The 16,576-nt window shown below is 62.0% G+C and overlaps 2 protein-coding genes across 2 annotated transcripts; one reads left to right on the top strand and one right to left on the bottom strand.

Moving 5' to 3' along the window:
• Nucleotides 1-965: 965 nt before the first annotated feature.
• On the bottom strand, nt 966-5,383 carry GFUS (GDP-L-fucose synthase). The gene is made up of 11 exons (XM_036437469.2): nt 5,276-5,383; nt 4,422-4,578; nt 4,030-4,144; nt 3,018-3,146; nt 2,861-2,934; nt 2,536-2,669; nt 2,377-2,441; nt 1,988-2,054; nt 1,823-1,902; nt 1,560-1,659; nt 966-1,303 (listed from the first exon to the last, which is right to left on the bottom strand). The coding sequence occupies exons 2-11, from the start codon at nt 4,565-4,567 to the stop codon at nt 1,248-1,250; spliced, it is 966 nt and encodes a 321-aa protein (XP_036293362.1). The 5' UTR covers nt 4,568-4,578; nt 5,276-5,383; the 3' UTR covers nt 966-1,247.
• A 1,901-nt stretch (nt 5,384-7,284) lies between these two features.
• On the top strand, nt 7,285-13,733 carry ZNF623 (zinc finger protein 623). Its single transcript, XM_045581228.1, has 2 exons — nt 7,285-7,407; nt 11,475-13,733. The coding sequence occupies exon 2, from the start codon at nt 11,548-11,550 to the stop codon at nt 13,045-13,047; it is 1,500 nt and encodes a 499-aa protein (XP_045437184.1). The 5' UTR covers nt 7,285-7,407; nt 11,475-11,547; the 3' UTR covers nt 13,048-13,733.
• The last annotated feature ends 2,843 nt before the right edge of the window (nt 13,734-16,576 follow it).

The following is a 16,576-nucleotide window of genomic DNA, read 5'->3' as shown; positions in this document are numbered from 1 at the left end:
TGGGCGTGGCGGGGGCGGGACGCCGGCTGGGCCCCGGAGTCGTCGCGCGTGGAGCGTGGCCGGCGGGAGCCCGGGTCCGGCAGGAGAGCGGCGGCGGCCGGGGCCCAGCCGGGCGGGTGTGCGCAGACCAGGCCCTGCGCCCTAAGGGCGGCTGGAGAAGCCCCGTTCAAAGGGGAAGGGTCTCCCCCGACCTGTCCCGCAGGTCCGTGCCCGGTGGTGTCCCTCCTGGGGACGCTGCGGAGCCCGGAGCCTCTGCGCAGCGGGGAGGCAGGAGAGCCAGGGCCCGTCGTGGAGACCGACCCGGAGCAGGGCCGGGCCTGGCAGTGCGTGTCCCGTTAACGGGAAAGTAGGGCTGAAGCTGCGCCATCGCGGTTGGTGTGGATTTTGCTGTTCCCCAGCCTGACTCACAGACTGCCCTGCAGTGTGGCCCGCTCCGGCCGGGACGCGGCTGACCCTGGTGAGGACCGTTCTGTGTGCATGGGCCGGGAGCCCGCTCCTCCGTACACACACAAGCAGGGCGCTCAGGGCACGACTGCCTGTTTCCGTCAGGCATGTCCAGGCCTCCGCTGGGTGCTGGCCTCCTTCCCACTGTTGTCACCGAGCGGGTCCCAGGCGCGTCCCCTGACCCCCAACCCCCACACGGAGAGAGCCTTCCTTCCTTCCCTAAAGCCCGGTGCCCAGGTTACACGGGAGGGTCCTGCAGCTCCCAGCGTTTCCAGACAAGCAAACAGCAGGGGGCGCGTGAGGGAAGGACTGCCACCGCTGAGCCCACGGGGAGGCACTGACTTTGGAGGGGAGGCCCGTGGGGTCAGTGCCTGGGCAGCGACAAGGACAGCAGGAAGTCAGCGGGCCTGGGGAGAGGTGGGCGCAGGTGGCTGCCATGGCCCACACCTCGGGGGGTCCCGGGGCTGGCCGGGCTCCGGGCTCGGACAGGCAGTGCTGGGGTTGTGGACAGCGGGCACAGAGTGAAATGCACTTTATTGGCTCCCAGGAGGGCGAGATCAGAAGTGGACACACAGGACCTGGGCTCTGGGCCTGAGCAGCAGGGGTGCGGGGCCCAGCCAGGCCTCAGTCTCCCTGAGGAACGCGGGAACGGTGGCCCACTGGACAGCTGCTTGGAGCTTCCCTGCGGAGGGGTGGAAGGCGGGCAGTGCCTGGGCTCCTGCAGGGCCTGAGGGGTTGCCACTGGGCTCTGCCAGCGGAGTGGCCGCAGGGTCTGGGGGCAGTGGCGCCGGCCCACGGCTGCCTCACTTCCGCGCCTGCTCGTAGTTGGCACTGAACCAGGCACAGGTCTCCTTCACAGCTGCGGGGCAGGCGGGGGCGGCGGGTGAGGGCAGGGCGGCACCGACCTCCAAGGGAGGCAGGGTTCCTGGGGTCCCCAGTCATCCCGTTTCCTGCTGCCCAACGAGGGTCTGAAGACCAACCCTGCCAGGTGTCCACCCCCGGCTCGAGCAGGAAGCCGAGGCCTAGGGCAGGGCAGTGGCCGCCCAGGGGCAGGAAGCCGAGGCCCGGAGGTCTTGAGGGACGAGGGCGGAGGGCCATGAGGGGCGGGGGCTCACCCTGCTTGAAGGGCGTGAACCGGAAGTCGGGCAGGTATGCCCGCAGCTTGCCGTTACTGGCCGTCTTCTTAAACTGCCCGTCCGACTTGGTTGTATCAAACTGGGAGCCTGGTCAAGGCCACAGCGGAGGGGCAGCCCGGCCCCGCCTGCCCTGAACCTCCCCGCCGCTCCCGGAGGCTCTGTCCTCCAGCTCCCAGGGTGAGCCCCGTCTGAGTGTCAGACCCCCCACCCCGCCCCGAGAGGGGGCACGGAGCCGAGGATACGGTGACCTCCCCGTGGAAGTCCATGGCCTCCGCCACGGCCTCGGCGGCCTCCTGGATGGAGACTTCGTCCTCCTCGCCCACTGCAGGGAGGGTGGGCCCGGTCAGCCTCCGCGGCCCGGCCCCCGCCCCGCCCGCCCCCGCCTGAGCTGCCACGGCGGTGCCCACCTGACAGGATGATGGGCTCCACCTCACTGTACTCCCGCAGCACCCAGAGGAAGAGCCGGGCCAGGTCCTGGTCAGCCAGGCAGGCAAAGCCACACGTCACGGCCACATGGGCCCAGTCACCTCCTCCACGCAGCCCTGTGAGCCCGCACCCCTCCCTCTGGGCAGTCCTTGGCCAGCTCACCCGCAGCGGATCCAGTCCTCCCTCCCGCCGAGCTCAGAGCTGCACCCAGCAAACCCCATGGGGCCCCTCGAGGACCAGTGGCTGTCCTCGGGGTGTCAGCCAGGCCCTCCCCTCCCCAGGCTCCCCCGCACCCACTCCCCCACCCCGCAGCCGGCGAGGCTGGCCGGGGCCGTGCTCTGGGGACAGCGGGGCGCCCTCCAGCACCAACCAGTGAGTAGATGAACTGCCTCCGGGGCTTCCCAGTGCCCCACACGGTCAGCGCCGAGCCCCTGCCTGCACATGCGGGGAGGGGCGTGTCAGAGCCGGGCCAGTCACCACACACCTCCCCCGCTGAGCCCCAGGGGCGCGTGGGGAGGGCGGCACTCACTCTTGGCCAGGTGCACCTTGTGGATCAGGCCGGGCAGCACGTGGCCGTCCTCGATGTTGAAGTTGTCGTGGGGCCCGAAGACGTTGGTGGGGATGACGGCGGTGAAGGTGCAGCCGTGCTGCTGGAAGTAGGCCCTGCAGAGCGTGGCATGCCCTCCGGCCCTCGCTCTCCACCGCTCGCTCTGCCCCTCCACCCCGCCCGGGCCCCCCAGAGATGGAATAACCAGCAGAGGAGGCCTGGGAGCCCCACAGGCCACCCACTGGGCTCCCCACCCGCGGGCCCTCCGCCATTCCTGGCGGGCCCAGCTGGGCGGTGCCAGGAGGACCTGTTCTGCACGTCGATCATCCGCTTGGCATAAGAGTAGCCAAAATTGCTGCTGTGCGGTGGCCCGTTGTGGATCTGGGGAGGGGGGGGGAGAGACTGCTGCTTCCAGGCCCTACTCTACCCCCGCCCGGCCCCACCCTGGCCGGTCCGCGTCTCACCATGGTCTCGTCGATAGGGTAGGTGGTCTTGTCGGGGAAGATGCAGGTGGACAGGCAGGAGACCACCTTGCGTGCTCCCACCTCGAAGGCCGAGTGCAGGACGTTGTCATTGATGTGCACGTTCTTCCTCTGGGGGTGGAGGGCAGGCTCAGGCCCCTCCAGGCAGGACCCCAAGCCCGACCTGCTCCCCCAGGGACAGAAGTGGGGACACACTCTGGCGCCTCCAACAGGCGCAGTGCCTGGGCCCTCTGGTCCTAGCCGCCCTGCCCTTCCGTCTGTGACATCCTGAGCTGGCGGTCCCACTCTCAGGGCTGTAGGGGGGCTGGGCCTGCCTTCCCTTCCCGGGGCCTGGAGGAGGGACCCCACCCCTCAGCTCAGGACAGGGCCCCAGCTACGGGGCTGCCCAGGCAGGGGCCGAAGGAGCTCAGAGGCCCAGCTTACCCGTCCCAGCGGCACTCACCCCACGATCCTGCCCCGTCCCCACCCTCCTGGGGCCCCACCTGCCCCCTGGATTTGGACATGTGGACTGGCCTGGGGAGAAGGGAGAGGGTGGCTAGGCTGCAGAGAAGGTGGTGACTGGAAGGAGGGCCCTGGCCGACGGGCCCCGGGCAGAAGCTGGTCCGAGCTTCTGCCGTCCCAGTGCCGGGTGCAGGGCTGAATGTGAGGCCATTCTCCTCCTGTCCCCTACAGCGGGCCCCGTGCCCCCGAGAGCACATGCCACAGACCGGGGCCCAGGTCACACAGCCGCGCCTGGCGCACCAGGCTCCGAGCCGCTGGGACAGCGGTCCGGGAGCAGGAGCATCTGGAAGCTCCAGGGGCAGGAACCAGTTGTGTGTCCTCAGCTCCCCCCGCCTACAGGGCAGCTCCCCGGCTCGTCCTGTTAGGCCAAGTGCCCCCCAGACCCACCTGCCTGCTCCTCCGCCCACAGCTGTGCCCAGGGGCCTTCCTAGCACTGAGTGTGGGAAGCCAGCCAGGGAGTTCCCAGAAGCCGGCTGCCGGCTCCCATGCTCACCCAGAAGTCCAGGTTGTATTTAATATTCCGGAACAGGCCCCCCACCATGGCAGCAAGATGGATGACGTGCGTGGGCCGGACCTTCTCGAACAGGGCTCGGGTCTGCTCAGCGTCCCTGGGGACAGCGGGCGGTCAGCGTCCGGAAGGCCGAGGGGACTAGCCGCGGGTCTGCGGAACTGCAGACGGGCTGGGCAGGGCCCATCGAGGCGAGGTGCCAGGTCAGGGCCCGCTGCTGGGAGGGTGTAGGAGGATGTTTGCCCCGGAGCAGCGCTGTCACACCCAGGCCACGCCAGCCACCTGGCGGGGAGGGTGCGGACCAGAGGCCGCCAGGCCCAGAGCTCTGTCGGGGGAGGGCCAGGGGGGAGGAGTACTCCAGGGATGGGCTCACTCACGTGAGATCGGCGTCCTTGGAGGAGACGAACACCCAGTCCTCTCCTGGCAACCTGGCCCCGTCGACTACCACCTTCTGGATGGCTCTGCCCACCAGCCCGGAGCCCCCTGTCACCAGGATCCGCATGGACCCCTGGGGCTCACCCATGGCGGCTGCACCTGACAGCCAAAGGGGGTGTGAGGGTGAGGCCATGGTGTTTCTCTCCAACAGAACCCTAGGCGCCCGGGGTGCTCTTTCAGGGGCCCTGCCTTGGCACTGGGCCCCCACCGTCCAAGGGCTGGCTCAGGATGCTGCCCTGCCACCCCACCCCCCGCTCGAGTCATCCCTCCTCCCCTCCCAGCCAAGACCGCCTGACCCACGTTCCACCTGTCCCAAGCCTCGGCGCACCACAGCCCTCGAGTACCCTATCTTGGGGCCTGGAAATCGGCTCGAGACCCTACCGGAAGGCCTGACCCCGCGGCAGGGCCCCCTGTCCAGCCCCGACAGGAGGGCCCCGCCCAGACACCCGCTGCTCCGCCCGCACAGGCAGCCCAGCAGCAGGCCTGTGGGGAGACCCCGGGCGTCCAGCCCCCCACCGCTCCCTCGGACCCCTCCTTAGGCCAGAGCCACCTAGAGCCCGCGGGTTCCCTCCCACGCCCCCAGCCCTCCCCGGGCCCCTTCCACAGTGCCGGCAGCCAGGCCCCCTCCCCCGTCCCCAGGACCCGCTCCGCCCGGGATACCCATCCACGCCCCCGGGCCCCAGCACCCCTCAGGCTCCCAGCAGTCAGGGAGCGCCCAGGGCCCAGGCCCGGCTCGCGACGTCTCCCCCGCCCCCTCGATGTTCTAGGGGTCTCACCTGCACCCACTCCACCCCACCTGCCCGGCTGCCGGTGGCCACTTCCGGCGCTGGCCGTGTGCAGCCGCGCGCCGGAGCCAGGTGGGGGGCGGGCCCGGGTGCCCCGTGGCATGCGGGGACATGGAGTCCTGCCGCGCGCGCGCAGCGCTGCCGAGAAGTGGACTCCCGGGCCGCGCGGCATCCTGGGAAATGTAGTTCTCGCAGGGTCTGCATCCGCGGGCGGGTCTGATCCCGGCGCCGTGGCCTCAGGTTGCTCGGGCCACAACCGGCCGGGGCGCAGGGCGAGACCCCACTGGGGAGGGTGGGAAGCACGAGAGGAGAGGCTCCAGCCCCAATTGGGAGGAGCGGCAGTTACTAGCGGAGAAGCCGAGGCGCGCCGGCTGGGACTAGCCCTGGTGTTGCCGCAGAGCCGGCCGGACTGCGGGGCAGGGTCCGCGACGGGTGTGGAGCCCACCACGGCCGACCCGGCTACCGACCGGGTCCAGCGGGAGCCCACGGTGGTCCCGCCTTGGTCTGGGGGCTGCGACCCCAATGCCCGAGTTCGCCCGAGAAACTCCAGCCAATGGGTGGGGGGGAGGATAATGGTGGGATAAAGACACAGATGTGATACCTAAATCAATAAAGAAGAAAAATAAAGAAATGCCAGCCAAGCTGACCCATTCCACGCGCGGTGGGCGGGTTCTCTACCGGCTCCTCCTCTTCCTCCCACAGGCCCGCCCCATCCTGGCTCAGGCCCCGCCCCTTTTCCTGTCTCGACATGGGGCTGCCCCCAGGCCCCGCCCCTCTACTCGGTCCCTGGACTCCGCCTTCCCCCGCTCATGCGCTCAGTCTGAGCCCCCCCACCTCAAGGCTCCGCTCCCCGACGTGCACGTTTCCAGGCCGCCCCTGCGCAGACCTTCGACCCCGCCTCCCGCGCTCGCTCAAGCCCCGCCCACACCACCTCTAAGCCCCCCGCCACACCATCTTTAGGCCCCGCCCCACAACACCTCTAGGCCTCGCCCATACCACCTTTAGGCCCCGCCCCGTCGCGGGCAGGCGCCCAGGCCTAGCTGCCTTCACCCGCCCTGGCTCAACGGGATGCTGGCTTAAGGCAAAGTTGTTTACATTTGAAAACTTGTCACGAATTCCTTTTAAAATTACGCGCAGATCTTCTTCAATTGTTTGCTCAGTTTTGTTTAATATCGAGGCATTTCACTTACTACTTCTCTTACCTCCGCGTTTTTTTCCTATCAGCACACAACCCTTCTTCTTAAGCTGGTAAATAATTGACTTTGCCCTGTTGTTTTATTGTTTGTTTGATTAATATGTTTTATTGATTTTTTTTACAGAGAGGAAGAGAGAGGGATAGAGAGAAACATCGATGAGAATCATCGATCAGGGGCCTCTTGCTCATCCCCTACTGCAGCGTTTTTCAACCGCTGTTCCGCGGCACACGAGATGTTGCCTGGTGTGCCGTAGGTGCAGACAAGACAAGAATTTTATAATTTTTCACTATTTTGTTTACTTAATATTTCATAATAAAGTAATTATAAAATACTTTCTTTGTGTTTATTTGATTCCTATTCAAGAGAATTACTTTATATATAGTCAATATAGGCACAGAGTTAAATTTTTTAACATTTTCTAATGGTGGTGTGCCTCGTGATCTTTTTCATGAAACAAGTGTGCCTTTGCCCAAAAAAGGTTGAAAAACACTGCCCTACTGGGGATGTGCCCGCAACCAAGGTACCTGCCCTTGACCGGAATCGAACCCAGGACCCTTCAGTCCGCAGGCGACGCTCTATCCACTGAACCACACCGGTTGTGGCAGCCCCGCTCCTCCGGAGCCCGCACGGGCCGGAGCGGCTGGAGGAAGGGGCCTCCGGGGTCAGCGTCTCCGTGGACAGCTCACGGGAGACTAGACCCCGCCACGCTGCGGGGCAGCCCCGACCCCTCTCCTCTCCCCCTCCCCGCCCTCCCTCCCTCTCCGCCCGCCTCGCCCTGCCGGAAGGCCCGACCACCGAGAGGCCGCCTAGAGCCGACCCGGAAGTCCAGGGGCGGGGCCTGGCCGGACTTCCGGCCCCGGAGTGCGGACGCCTGCGGGCTTTGTCGCCGGCCTGCGGGCGGGCGCCGGGCTCGCCGCGGGGCGCGGTCTCCTCGCCGCGGGGCGCCGGTGAGTGGCCGCTCGGCCGCGGGAGAGGCGGGGCGGGCGGATCGGGCGGGGCGGGCGGCGGGCGGAGCGTGGCCGGCCCCGCACGGGGTCCGGAGCCGGGGCCTCGGGGAGCCGGTCTCCCGGGGGCGCCCCGCTCCTCCCTGCGGCGGCCGGGCCGGTGGGGGCCGGTGGGGACCGCGGCCGCCCCGCCCGAGGAGCTGTCGGGGACGCTGCACCGCGGGGGCCCCGAGGCCCTGTGAGCAGGAGGCCCGGCCCGGGTGCGGGAGGGGGTCTCTGAAGGCTCCCCCGTCTGATGTCCGGCCCACACGCCACGTCACGGTCGCGGCGTCCTCGGGGCCTGAGGTGCCCTAGCTCCCAGCACCCCTCTTTCCGCAGCCCCCCAGGCCCAGGGGGGTGAGTGACAGCAGCGGCGGGTGCCGGGCTCCCCAAGCTTCCACACACCCCGCTCCTCCCGCGGGGCCGGGGCCGGGGCCCCGATCACAGTGTAACGTTGTACACGTTCCCACTGATGTCAGAGAGGAGGGAGAGAGACATCCCTGGGGAGAGAATCCCTGACCGGCCGCCTCCGGCCCCCCCACGGGGGATGGAGCCGCCACCCAGGCAGCAGGTGCCTGACCGGAATCAGCTCAGCCCTGAGCCCGCGGGCGGGCGGTGCCAGGGCACCCCTTCCGGGGAGCAGCTGACCCCTGGGCGGCGCCCTGGAAGCCGGGAGGGAGCTGGGAGCTGTCCGGCTGTGCGGTGCTGCCTGGGCCTAGACGGTGACAGGTGCAAGGACACTGGACACGGGAGCTAGAAGGGTGACGTCCTGGGCAGAGCCCTGGGGGCAGAAGCGGGATGGCGTTGGGGAGGAGAGGGGAAGGGAGGGGGTGGTGAGGAGGGCGGTGATGAGGAGGGTGGTGTGAGAAGGACGTAAGAAAACCAGGGAAGCCCTAACCGGTGTGGCTCAGTGGATAGAGTGTTGGCCTGTGGACTCGGGTCCAGGTTTGATTCTAGTCAAGGGCATGTGCCTTGGTTGCAGGCACATCCCCAGTGAGAGGTGTGGGGGAGGCAGCTGATGGATGTTTCTCTCCCATCGATGTTTCTAACTCTATCCCTCTCCCTTCCTCTCTGTAATAAGTCAATTTAAAAAAGAAAGAAAGAAAACCAGGGAAGCACTCAGCAGCGCACAGGTCCCTCCTCACGCAGCGGCAGGAGCACAGGCTGATGGGGGCGCACAGGGGCACGGGGTCCGAGCGGCTCCAGCCCACTCTCTCAGCGGCTGCTGCTCGTACTCCTTATTCTCCAGCCGAAGCGCACCTCCTGCTCCCTCTCGTGAGGGCCCTGGGAGCCGAGGCCCCTCACCGGTGCCGGGTGAGAGGCACGGTTTGGTTGCTAGTCCCTCCCGTTGCCACCGAGCCGCTCCGGGCTGCTCAGGTTCGAGCTCCCAGCTCAGCTCTCCTTCCTCTCCAGCTCCCAGGCCTGCCCACGCCCTGAGCGCCGGCTGTGCGTGTACAATGCCTGTGTATTTTACCCAGCAGAGGATGGTGTGTTTTTACTTCTTTGTTCACTTCCTTTAGCTTCTCTTTTTCCCCCCTCATCTGGTTTCTTTAAATGAAAGAAGGGTGTTGTGGACTGAAGAGTCCTGGGTTCAATTCCGGGCACATGCCTGGTTTGTGGGTTCCATCCCCAGTGGGGAGGCGTGCAGGAGGCAGCTGATCAATGATTCTCTCATCATTGATGGTTCTCCCTCTCTTTCTCCCTCTCTCTCTCTCTCTCTCTCTCTCCCCCCTCCCCTCCCCACCCCTTCTCTCTTCCTCTCTGAAATCAATAAAAAGATATTTTTAAAATAAGTAAAGACAGGACCACTCTATGCCCACCCACCTGGGTCCTGGATTCGAGCACCAATTTTATTTTTCTTGATAGAAGGGGAGCTGAGCATAATGGAAAGCTTGCTGGTGTTTAGCTGAGTGTTTATTCAAAGCCCAGTATACCTGACTTTGAAAACTTCCTCTGAAGTTAAAAAACTGCACCGATGCAGCACCTGTGCTAGCTGTTTTCAGGTATCCATACACACCGAGTGGCCAGATGATGATCTCTGAACGCATAAAATCTGGCCCCTCCGTGTAGATCCTATTTCCTAAATTATGGGGAATGATCAGGCTTGCACTGTGAGCTTGCTTTAGTAATACCCATCCAGCCGGTAAAGCAGCCCTGTCGGTGCCACAGTCACCCGCAAAGGGAGCAGCCCTCCGCCTGGCAGCGGCACCGGAGGCAGCAGACCTGGGCCTGACCTAACTCTGCCCCTTCCTGGCCCGGCCTGCGTTTCCTTGTCTGCAAATAAACAGTCCCAGCTCCTCTTCAGGTCGGGAGGGGTGTTGGTGAGTGTGCGGGTCCGGGCGAAGGAATATGCCTGCTTCAGGCTCCAGGGGCACCCCTCTTCCCCCCAGTTCTGAACCCGTGAGGCAGGCGAAGAGCAAAGCGTCCCGGTTCTGCCGGCCGCAGGTGGGATGAGCGGCCCTGAGCTCCCCAGGCTGAGGGCCAGTTAGACTCACCGGCTGGCTGCAGCCTCTCCTTGGGGTCCCCCTCTGCCCCCCCCAGTGCTGCAGGCTGCTACAGAGGAGCTGTCCCACCAGGAGGAGGGGCTGGGTGCCGACAGGTGCTCCCATGCCTTTCAGTCGCGACCTCTGCACCTCAGGGAGCACCTGTCCTCAGGACACGGGGGTGCAGGGCCACGCTGCTCGGTGCCTGGTGGGCGCAGGGACTCGGGATCCATCGGAGGAACAAAGAATGCGGGGTGCAGGTGGGGAGGTCCCAGGTGGGTGGGCATAGTGTGGTCCCGTCTTTATTTATTTACTTTTAATAATCTTTTCATTGATCTCAGAGAGGAAGGGAGAGACAAAAAGAAACAACAGTGATGAGAGAGAATCCTTGATCAGCTGCCTCCTGCACTCCCCCTACTGGGGATTGAGCCCACAACCCGGGCATGTGCCCTTGACCGGAAATGAACCCAGGACCCTTCAGTCCGCAGGCTGAAGCTAGGTCCACAGCAGCTAGGGCTCATCTTTATCTTTAAAGATGGCGTGTAGGTGAGTGGGTGACTAAGGAGGGGTCTGGGTGAGTGTGTATTAACGGGTAACAGTACTGACCTGTGGGGCTGCTGAGGGTTTTTAAGTTTCTCTCAGCATTGTTTACCTTCCTATCTTGAAAAGTAACAAGCTAAAGTGATTCTTAGAAACAGGTGGCCGGTGTTTTTACACCAAGTCAGTGGGTCTTTAAGGAGAGAAACGTTCTCCGCGGGCTGTGGCCTCCGGGCTGCGTCACGGCCACGCCGAGGGGCCGCCTGCAGGAAGCTGTGTCGCCAGACCTTGGCGTGGCGTGCCCAGCGCAGCGTGGTCCGTTAGCGGGTTCGGTTCAGCCCTCTCTCGCGGGGAGCGCTGCCTCCGGGGCCAGCTGGGCTCACGTTGCTGTAACGGATTCAGAACGAGTGTCCCAACAGGAAACTTGATTTCTCCGGTTCCTTCTCACAGGCGGGTGCTGGCTGCGCCCCTCGCGCGACAGAGCCTGGCTGCTGGGCCCCGTCCACATGTAGGGGGGCACCTGGGGGCGGGGGGAGACAGGCCGCACCTTCGTCACAGGGTCACACCAGCCTCTGGTGACTCTGGGAAATGTAGTCACTGGCTGGGTGGCCATGTGCCTACTAAAATCTCAAGTGCTGCCCTGGCTGGTTGGCTCAATGGATAGAGCGTTGGCCTGTGGACCAGAGGGCCCTGAATCTGGTCGAGGGCACATACCTCAGTTGCAGGCTCCTACCTGGTCCGGCCCTAGTCAGGGCTTATGCAGGAAGCAACCAATCAACGTGCTTCTCTCACATTGACATTGCTCTCTTTCTCTTTCTCCCACTCTCTCTAAAAATCAATGGATCCCTAGCCGGTTTGGCTCAGTGGCTAGAGTGTCGGCTGGCAGACTGTCCAAAATCGGTTCCAGTCAAGGGCACGTGCCTGAGTTGTGGGTATTTCACCCCCACCCGCTCCCGCAGGTTCCTGTCTATGAATGAGGCAGATGATGATCTTACCTCTGTTTTATTTCAGGTTCTGATGCAGGAACTGGTGAGAAGGTGACCCTGGAGTCTGAATTTCTGGGAATGGAAATCCGCCAAGGGCCATGTCAGAAACACTCACAGTGACGGAGACTCCTGCCCCCGAGTCTGGGGAGGTCTCTGCTCCAGGATCAGGAGGGCTGCTGGGGAACCTGGACGGGCAGAGCCCCCCATCTCGGGAGGGAGGTGTCGAGCAGGTGACGGTTACTCATTGGAAGATCCAAACAGGAGAGGCAGTCCAGGGGGGAGGTGGGTGCAGAGGCAGCCCCATCCTGCGCTCAGACCTCCTCATCCTCCAGACGGAACTCATGGAAGGGGAAGCCCACCCATGCGGGACGTGTGGCCAAAGCTTCCCGTTTATCTCGGACCTCGTTAGACACCAGGTTTCCCATGCTGGGGAGAAGCCTTACAGGTGTGACCGGTGTGGGAAAGCCTTCAGCCAGAGCTCCCACCTCGTTGAGCACCAGAGAGTTCACACCGGAGAAGGACTCTACGTGTGCAATGCTTGTGGGAAAGACTTTGCTCACTGCGCAGAGCTCATGGAGCACCAGCGAGCGCACACAGGAGAAAAGCCATTCAAGTGCACTCAGTGCGGGAAAGCCTTCTGTCACAGCTCAGACCTGATTCGACACCAGCGCGTCCATACCCGGGAGAGGCCTTTTGAATGCAAGGAATGTGGGAAAGGCTTTAGTCAGAGCTCGTTACTCATCCGGCACCAGAGGATCCACACGGGAGAAAGGCCCTACGAGTGCAACGAGTGCGGGAAGTCCTTCATTAGGAGCTCCAGCCTCATTCGACACTACCAGATCCACACCGAAGTGAAGCAGTATGAGTGTAAGGAGTGTGGGAAGGCCTTCCGTCACCGCTCGGACCTCATCGAACATCAGAGGATTCACACTGGAGAGAGGCCCTTTGAATGCAACGAGTGTGGCAAAGCCTTCATCAGGAGCTCGAAGCTCATCCAGCACCAGCGGATCCACACCGGGGAGAGGCCCTACGTCTGCAACGAGTGTGGGAAGCGCTTCAGCCAGACATCCAACTTCACGCAGCATCAGAGAATTCACACTGGAGAGAAGCTCTACGAGTGCAATGAGTGTGGGAAAGCTTTCTTCCTGAGTTCATACCTCATCCGACACCAGAAAATTCACACTGGGGAGAGGGTCTACGAATGCAAGGAGTGTGGCAAAGCCTTCCTGCAGAAAGCTCATCTCACGGAACATCAGAAGATCCACACGGGGGACAGGCCCTTTGAGTGTAAGGACTGCGGCAAAGCCTTCATCCAGAGCTCCAAGCTGCTGCTGCACCAGATCATTCACACCGGAGAGAAGCCCTACGTGTGCAGTTACTGTGGGAAAGGGTTCATTCAGAGGTCCAACTTCCTTCAGCACCAGAAGATCCACACTGAAGAGAAACTGTACGACTGTAGTCAGTATGGGAAAGATTTCCACAATCGCCCAAACTTTAAAAATCATCAAGGTGTTACTCAGGAGGGGCTTCCCCTGAGTAAGGCCCCCGCACATTTGGGTGAGAAACCTGTAAGTCAGGGCGATCCTACAGACCTGTAATTCTGCTCCACGTCCGTGATGTTGGCCGTGGGTGGCATGAGTGTTGGGGCTCAGGTGCCTCTGGACACATCAGCGTTTCCCAGAGTCAGCAGGGCCACGCCTGCTGTGCAGCCGTGCCGACTGGCCGGCCAGGAACCTGTGTCCCCGGGGGAGCTGCCTGGAGACAGCTGGCTGAGCCGGCACAGGGGTTTGGGGCCAGAGCTTGGTCTCTAGATGTCCCTGCACAATCGCAGTTCCCCCGGTTAAGGCCCCTTGGAGGAGAACTATGCTCACTAAACAGAGCGATGGAGCGATTTAGATCTGTCAGAAGAGGCACGGAGAACTGCCGGGCTTCCCTGTGGTCCTTGGGCCCTTCCCAGCTCCCTCCCTGCATCCTAAGGTCTTCTGCTTCCTGGAGCCTCATCTCCCACCACCTCACTCGGCGCCGAGGCAGCACTGACGACACTCCGCGTGTCCGAGCTCTCCCTGCGCTCTCCCTCTCCTGCCCCGGCTCCTCAAGACACAGAGGCCAGCAGCATCACGTCCGGCTGGGCCCCTTCCCCGCGGGGCGGCTGCCGTCCCTCCGCGCGTTACTGCGTTTACTCCGATACGTGAGAATCGTGTTTGTGTGTCTCGTTGCACTGCCGATTCTTTGTGGACAGGTCACATCCGACTGGTTTCTATGTCCCTGGTGTCCAGCCAGGACAGTCAGAAAGCCCGCCCCCAGCTGCGTACGGGCCGCTCCAGCGCTGTTGCTTCTTGCTGCTGTTTGAAAACACTGGGTTTTGTCCTTGCTTTGTGAAGCTCAGCGCTGGGCGGCGGGAATGCGTCTTAGCTAGTCAGTGTCTTCTGCTCGTCCTCAAGCCGCAAGTCACAGGCGTGGCCAGTGGAAGCCCGTCCCCTCGCGCTGCCGCTGTCAGAGCTCGGCCAGGGCCACGCGCTGGCTTCGGGGATTCGGGGAGCACGGTCTCACTCCGTGCCTGCGTCTCTCTGGTTCACCCCGGGGAGGGGCCCAGCACAGACATCACTCTGCCTCTGAACTCACCTCTCCTCTCCCTTTTCTACTCACTGGCTCCTGTCAATTACTTGAAAGTGTTTCAACCTGTAACGATCAGCGGTCAGTCCTGGGAAGGCGCATAGAACCTGAGGTCATTCCACGTCTGTAGGGAGGCCAGGTCCCGCACAGTGAGCGACGCATGGAAACACGTGTTCCTGGCCGTGTGGGAGCGTAAGCAAGGCGGAGGCTGGCATCGCCTCTGAACTGGTCCACAGAGATGAGCCCTTGTCAGCTGGAGGAGATGGAACGAAGGGAATCGAGCAGAAGTGGGGAGTGGCATGGAGCTGTTCAGAAGCAGGGGGTTTACCACACAGCGGATACCTGGCCAGTGAGGCCTCTGGATTTCCTTGATCTAAACATTAACCAAAACCCCCACTTGTGAAATTGCTGCTTTGCCCACGGAGTCATTTTGAGTTAACCAGTAGCAGCAATCCTGGAAGCTTAGGGAATGAGCGGTTTTAAAGGAGCTCACACCTGACGTGCGTTGCAGACTCAGGTATCAGCAGCCCATTTCAATCGCCTTCCTTCCGGTCCGGTTTCCACTCAGTACGAACACCTATTTCAAGTGTACAGCGTCTTAACGTGCTCCAAGTCCCCACCACCGTAATCGGGAAGTAACCTTCCCATCGCCCAAAGGGCTCCCTTCGGCTCTCCGTTGGTCCCACCCCAGCTCCAGACTGTCGGCGTCGGTACGTTTGCTTGTTCTAGGACTCAACAGGAATGGGTGCATACGGTATGTACTCCTGTGTCTAATCCTTTCCGTTTTGGCATGCTTTAAAGACTCAGTAGCTCTTCTCTTCGCTGAGTCATGTTCGATTGTATAAACCATCCTTTATTCTTCCTCTGTTGTTAGAAATTTGAGTTTCCAGCTTGGACTGTTGAGAATAAAACTGTTGAACATTTATGTACAAGTATTCGTAAATGCCTCTTTGTTCCTCTTGGGTGAGTGCCTTGGAATTGCTGTTATCACTGAGTTTTTAACTTTATAAAAAAATCGACATTCCCGGCCAGTTCTTCCTGCACCAAGGTGGGTTGACTCACTCGGGACACGTGCCCAGATTGTGGTTCGATCCCCAATTGGAGTGTGTGTGGGAGACAGCCAATCGATGTTTCACTCTCACATTGATGTTTCTTTCGCCTCCTCCCTTTCTTTCTCAAAAAAAAAATCAATAGAAGCATGTGCTCAGGTGATTTTAAAAAAACTTTGCCAACAAATTTCTCTACCCTGACCACCATTCTGTACTCCGGCCACAGCGTGCCAGGGTTCCAGCTGCTCCACATCCTCATCCACACGCACTGTCACTCCTCTAACACAGAACCCAGCCCGTGTGTGCGTGTGCCTTTCCTCCTGCATGGGGGACTGAGCACCTTTCCACGGGCACACTACCACCCCTGTCATCCCCATGACGTGTCCACGAAGTCTGCCCACGTTTTTGTTGCTATTAGTCCTCACCTGAGGATATTTTCCCATTAGTTTTTTAGAGAGAGTGAAAGGAAGGGGGAAGAGACACAGAAACACTGAGAGAGAGAGAGAGACATCCAGTGGTTGGCTCCCACACATACCCTGACCAGGGCCAGGGATCGAGCCTGAGGGACATGCCCTTGACCGACACTGAACCCGGAACCCTTCAGTGTGCGGGCTGACACTTCCCGCTGAGCCAAGCCGGCGAGGGCCTGAGCAGCTCGTTTAGAGAAAGAAGCAGGAGAGCTGTGCGAGGAACGAGGAGCGAGCAGCAAGATTTTCAAAGTGACTCTATTGAAGAGTAACTTACACACAAATCCGCCCCACATGGCAGTGCCCAGGAGGTGAGCTTCCAGAGGAAGGAGCCGGCCGCTCTGGGCACTGTGACTGCAGCAGATTCTTACTCTGGAAGGTAATTGGAGACACAGCGTTTGGGGAGCGGGGGGATACGATCTTCACGAATTATGAGCTTAAGTGTCCACGTCAACATCTCTCAGCCACTGAAAGACGAGTACGATTTCTACAAAGTAGAGGCGCAAGTGAAATGGGGGAGGAGTCCAACTGAAACACAAAATGGAAAGAGAATTCAGAAACGATAAACGAGTGAAAAGTAATACTGTTATTAATACAGCAACAAACCACTCTAACCACACTCTGTGGGCCTAAATAAGGGCTCCAAAGTTCTTACAGTCCATGGTGACAACACGAGAAACTGACAAATGCCTACTGAGTGGCATTCCTACCTGGGCCCCTTCCCACTCCCCCCGCCCCCAGCTGCTCCTCGTTTTGAACCTGTGCTCTCAACCCCTGCCATGCGGGACAGGGTCCCATCCCAGTTCCCCAGGCTGTTCCATCCCAGGGCTCATCTCCTCGGGGCCCTCAGATCCCCGGGCTGGAGGCCCTGCCTCTCTTACACTGAGCTCAGGACAGCGCCGAGGGTCAGCCAGGAGGCCGCCTGGGATGGCCATCATGAATGTGCACAACACCGAAGGGACATCTTCCCCGGCCTGCGCACAGTGGGACCGACAGCT

Source organism: Pipistrellus kuhlii, unplaced genomic scaffold, assembly GCF_014108245.1.
Source record: "Pipistrellus kuhlii isolate mPipKuh1 unplaced genomic scaffold, mPipKuh1.p scaffold_m20_p_14, whole genome shotgun sequence".
Taxonomy (NCBI): domain Eukaryota; kingdom Metazoa; phylum Chordata; class Mammalia; order Chiroptera; family Vespertilionidae; genus Pipistrellus; species Pipistrellus kuhlii.
Note: the sequence above shows the minus strand (reverse complement) of the source record. Positions and strands in the feature narration are given on the sequence as shown.

Bases quoted from the DNA above. Each gene is read 5' to 3' on its own strand.
- GFUS (XM_036437469.2), bottom strand. From the start codon at position 4,567: ATGGGTGAGCCCCAGGGGTCCATGCGGATCCTGGTGACAGGGGGCTCC. The intron at 2,935-3,017 runs GTGAGACGCGGA...CCCCCTCCCCAG, and splicing joins ACCCTATCGACGAGACCATG to ATCCACAACGGGCCACCGCA. The intron at 1,304-1,559 runs GTGAGCCCCCGC...CCTGCCCCGCAG, and splicing joins GTTCACGCCCTTCAAGCAGG to CTGTGAAGGAGACCTGTGCC.
- ZNF623 (XM_045581228.1), top strand. From the start codon at position 11,548: ATGTCAGAAACACTCACAGTGACGGAGACTCCTGCCCCCGAGTCTGGG.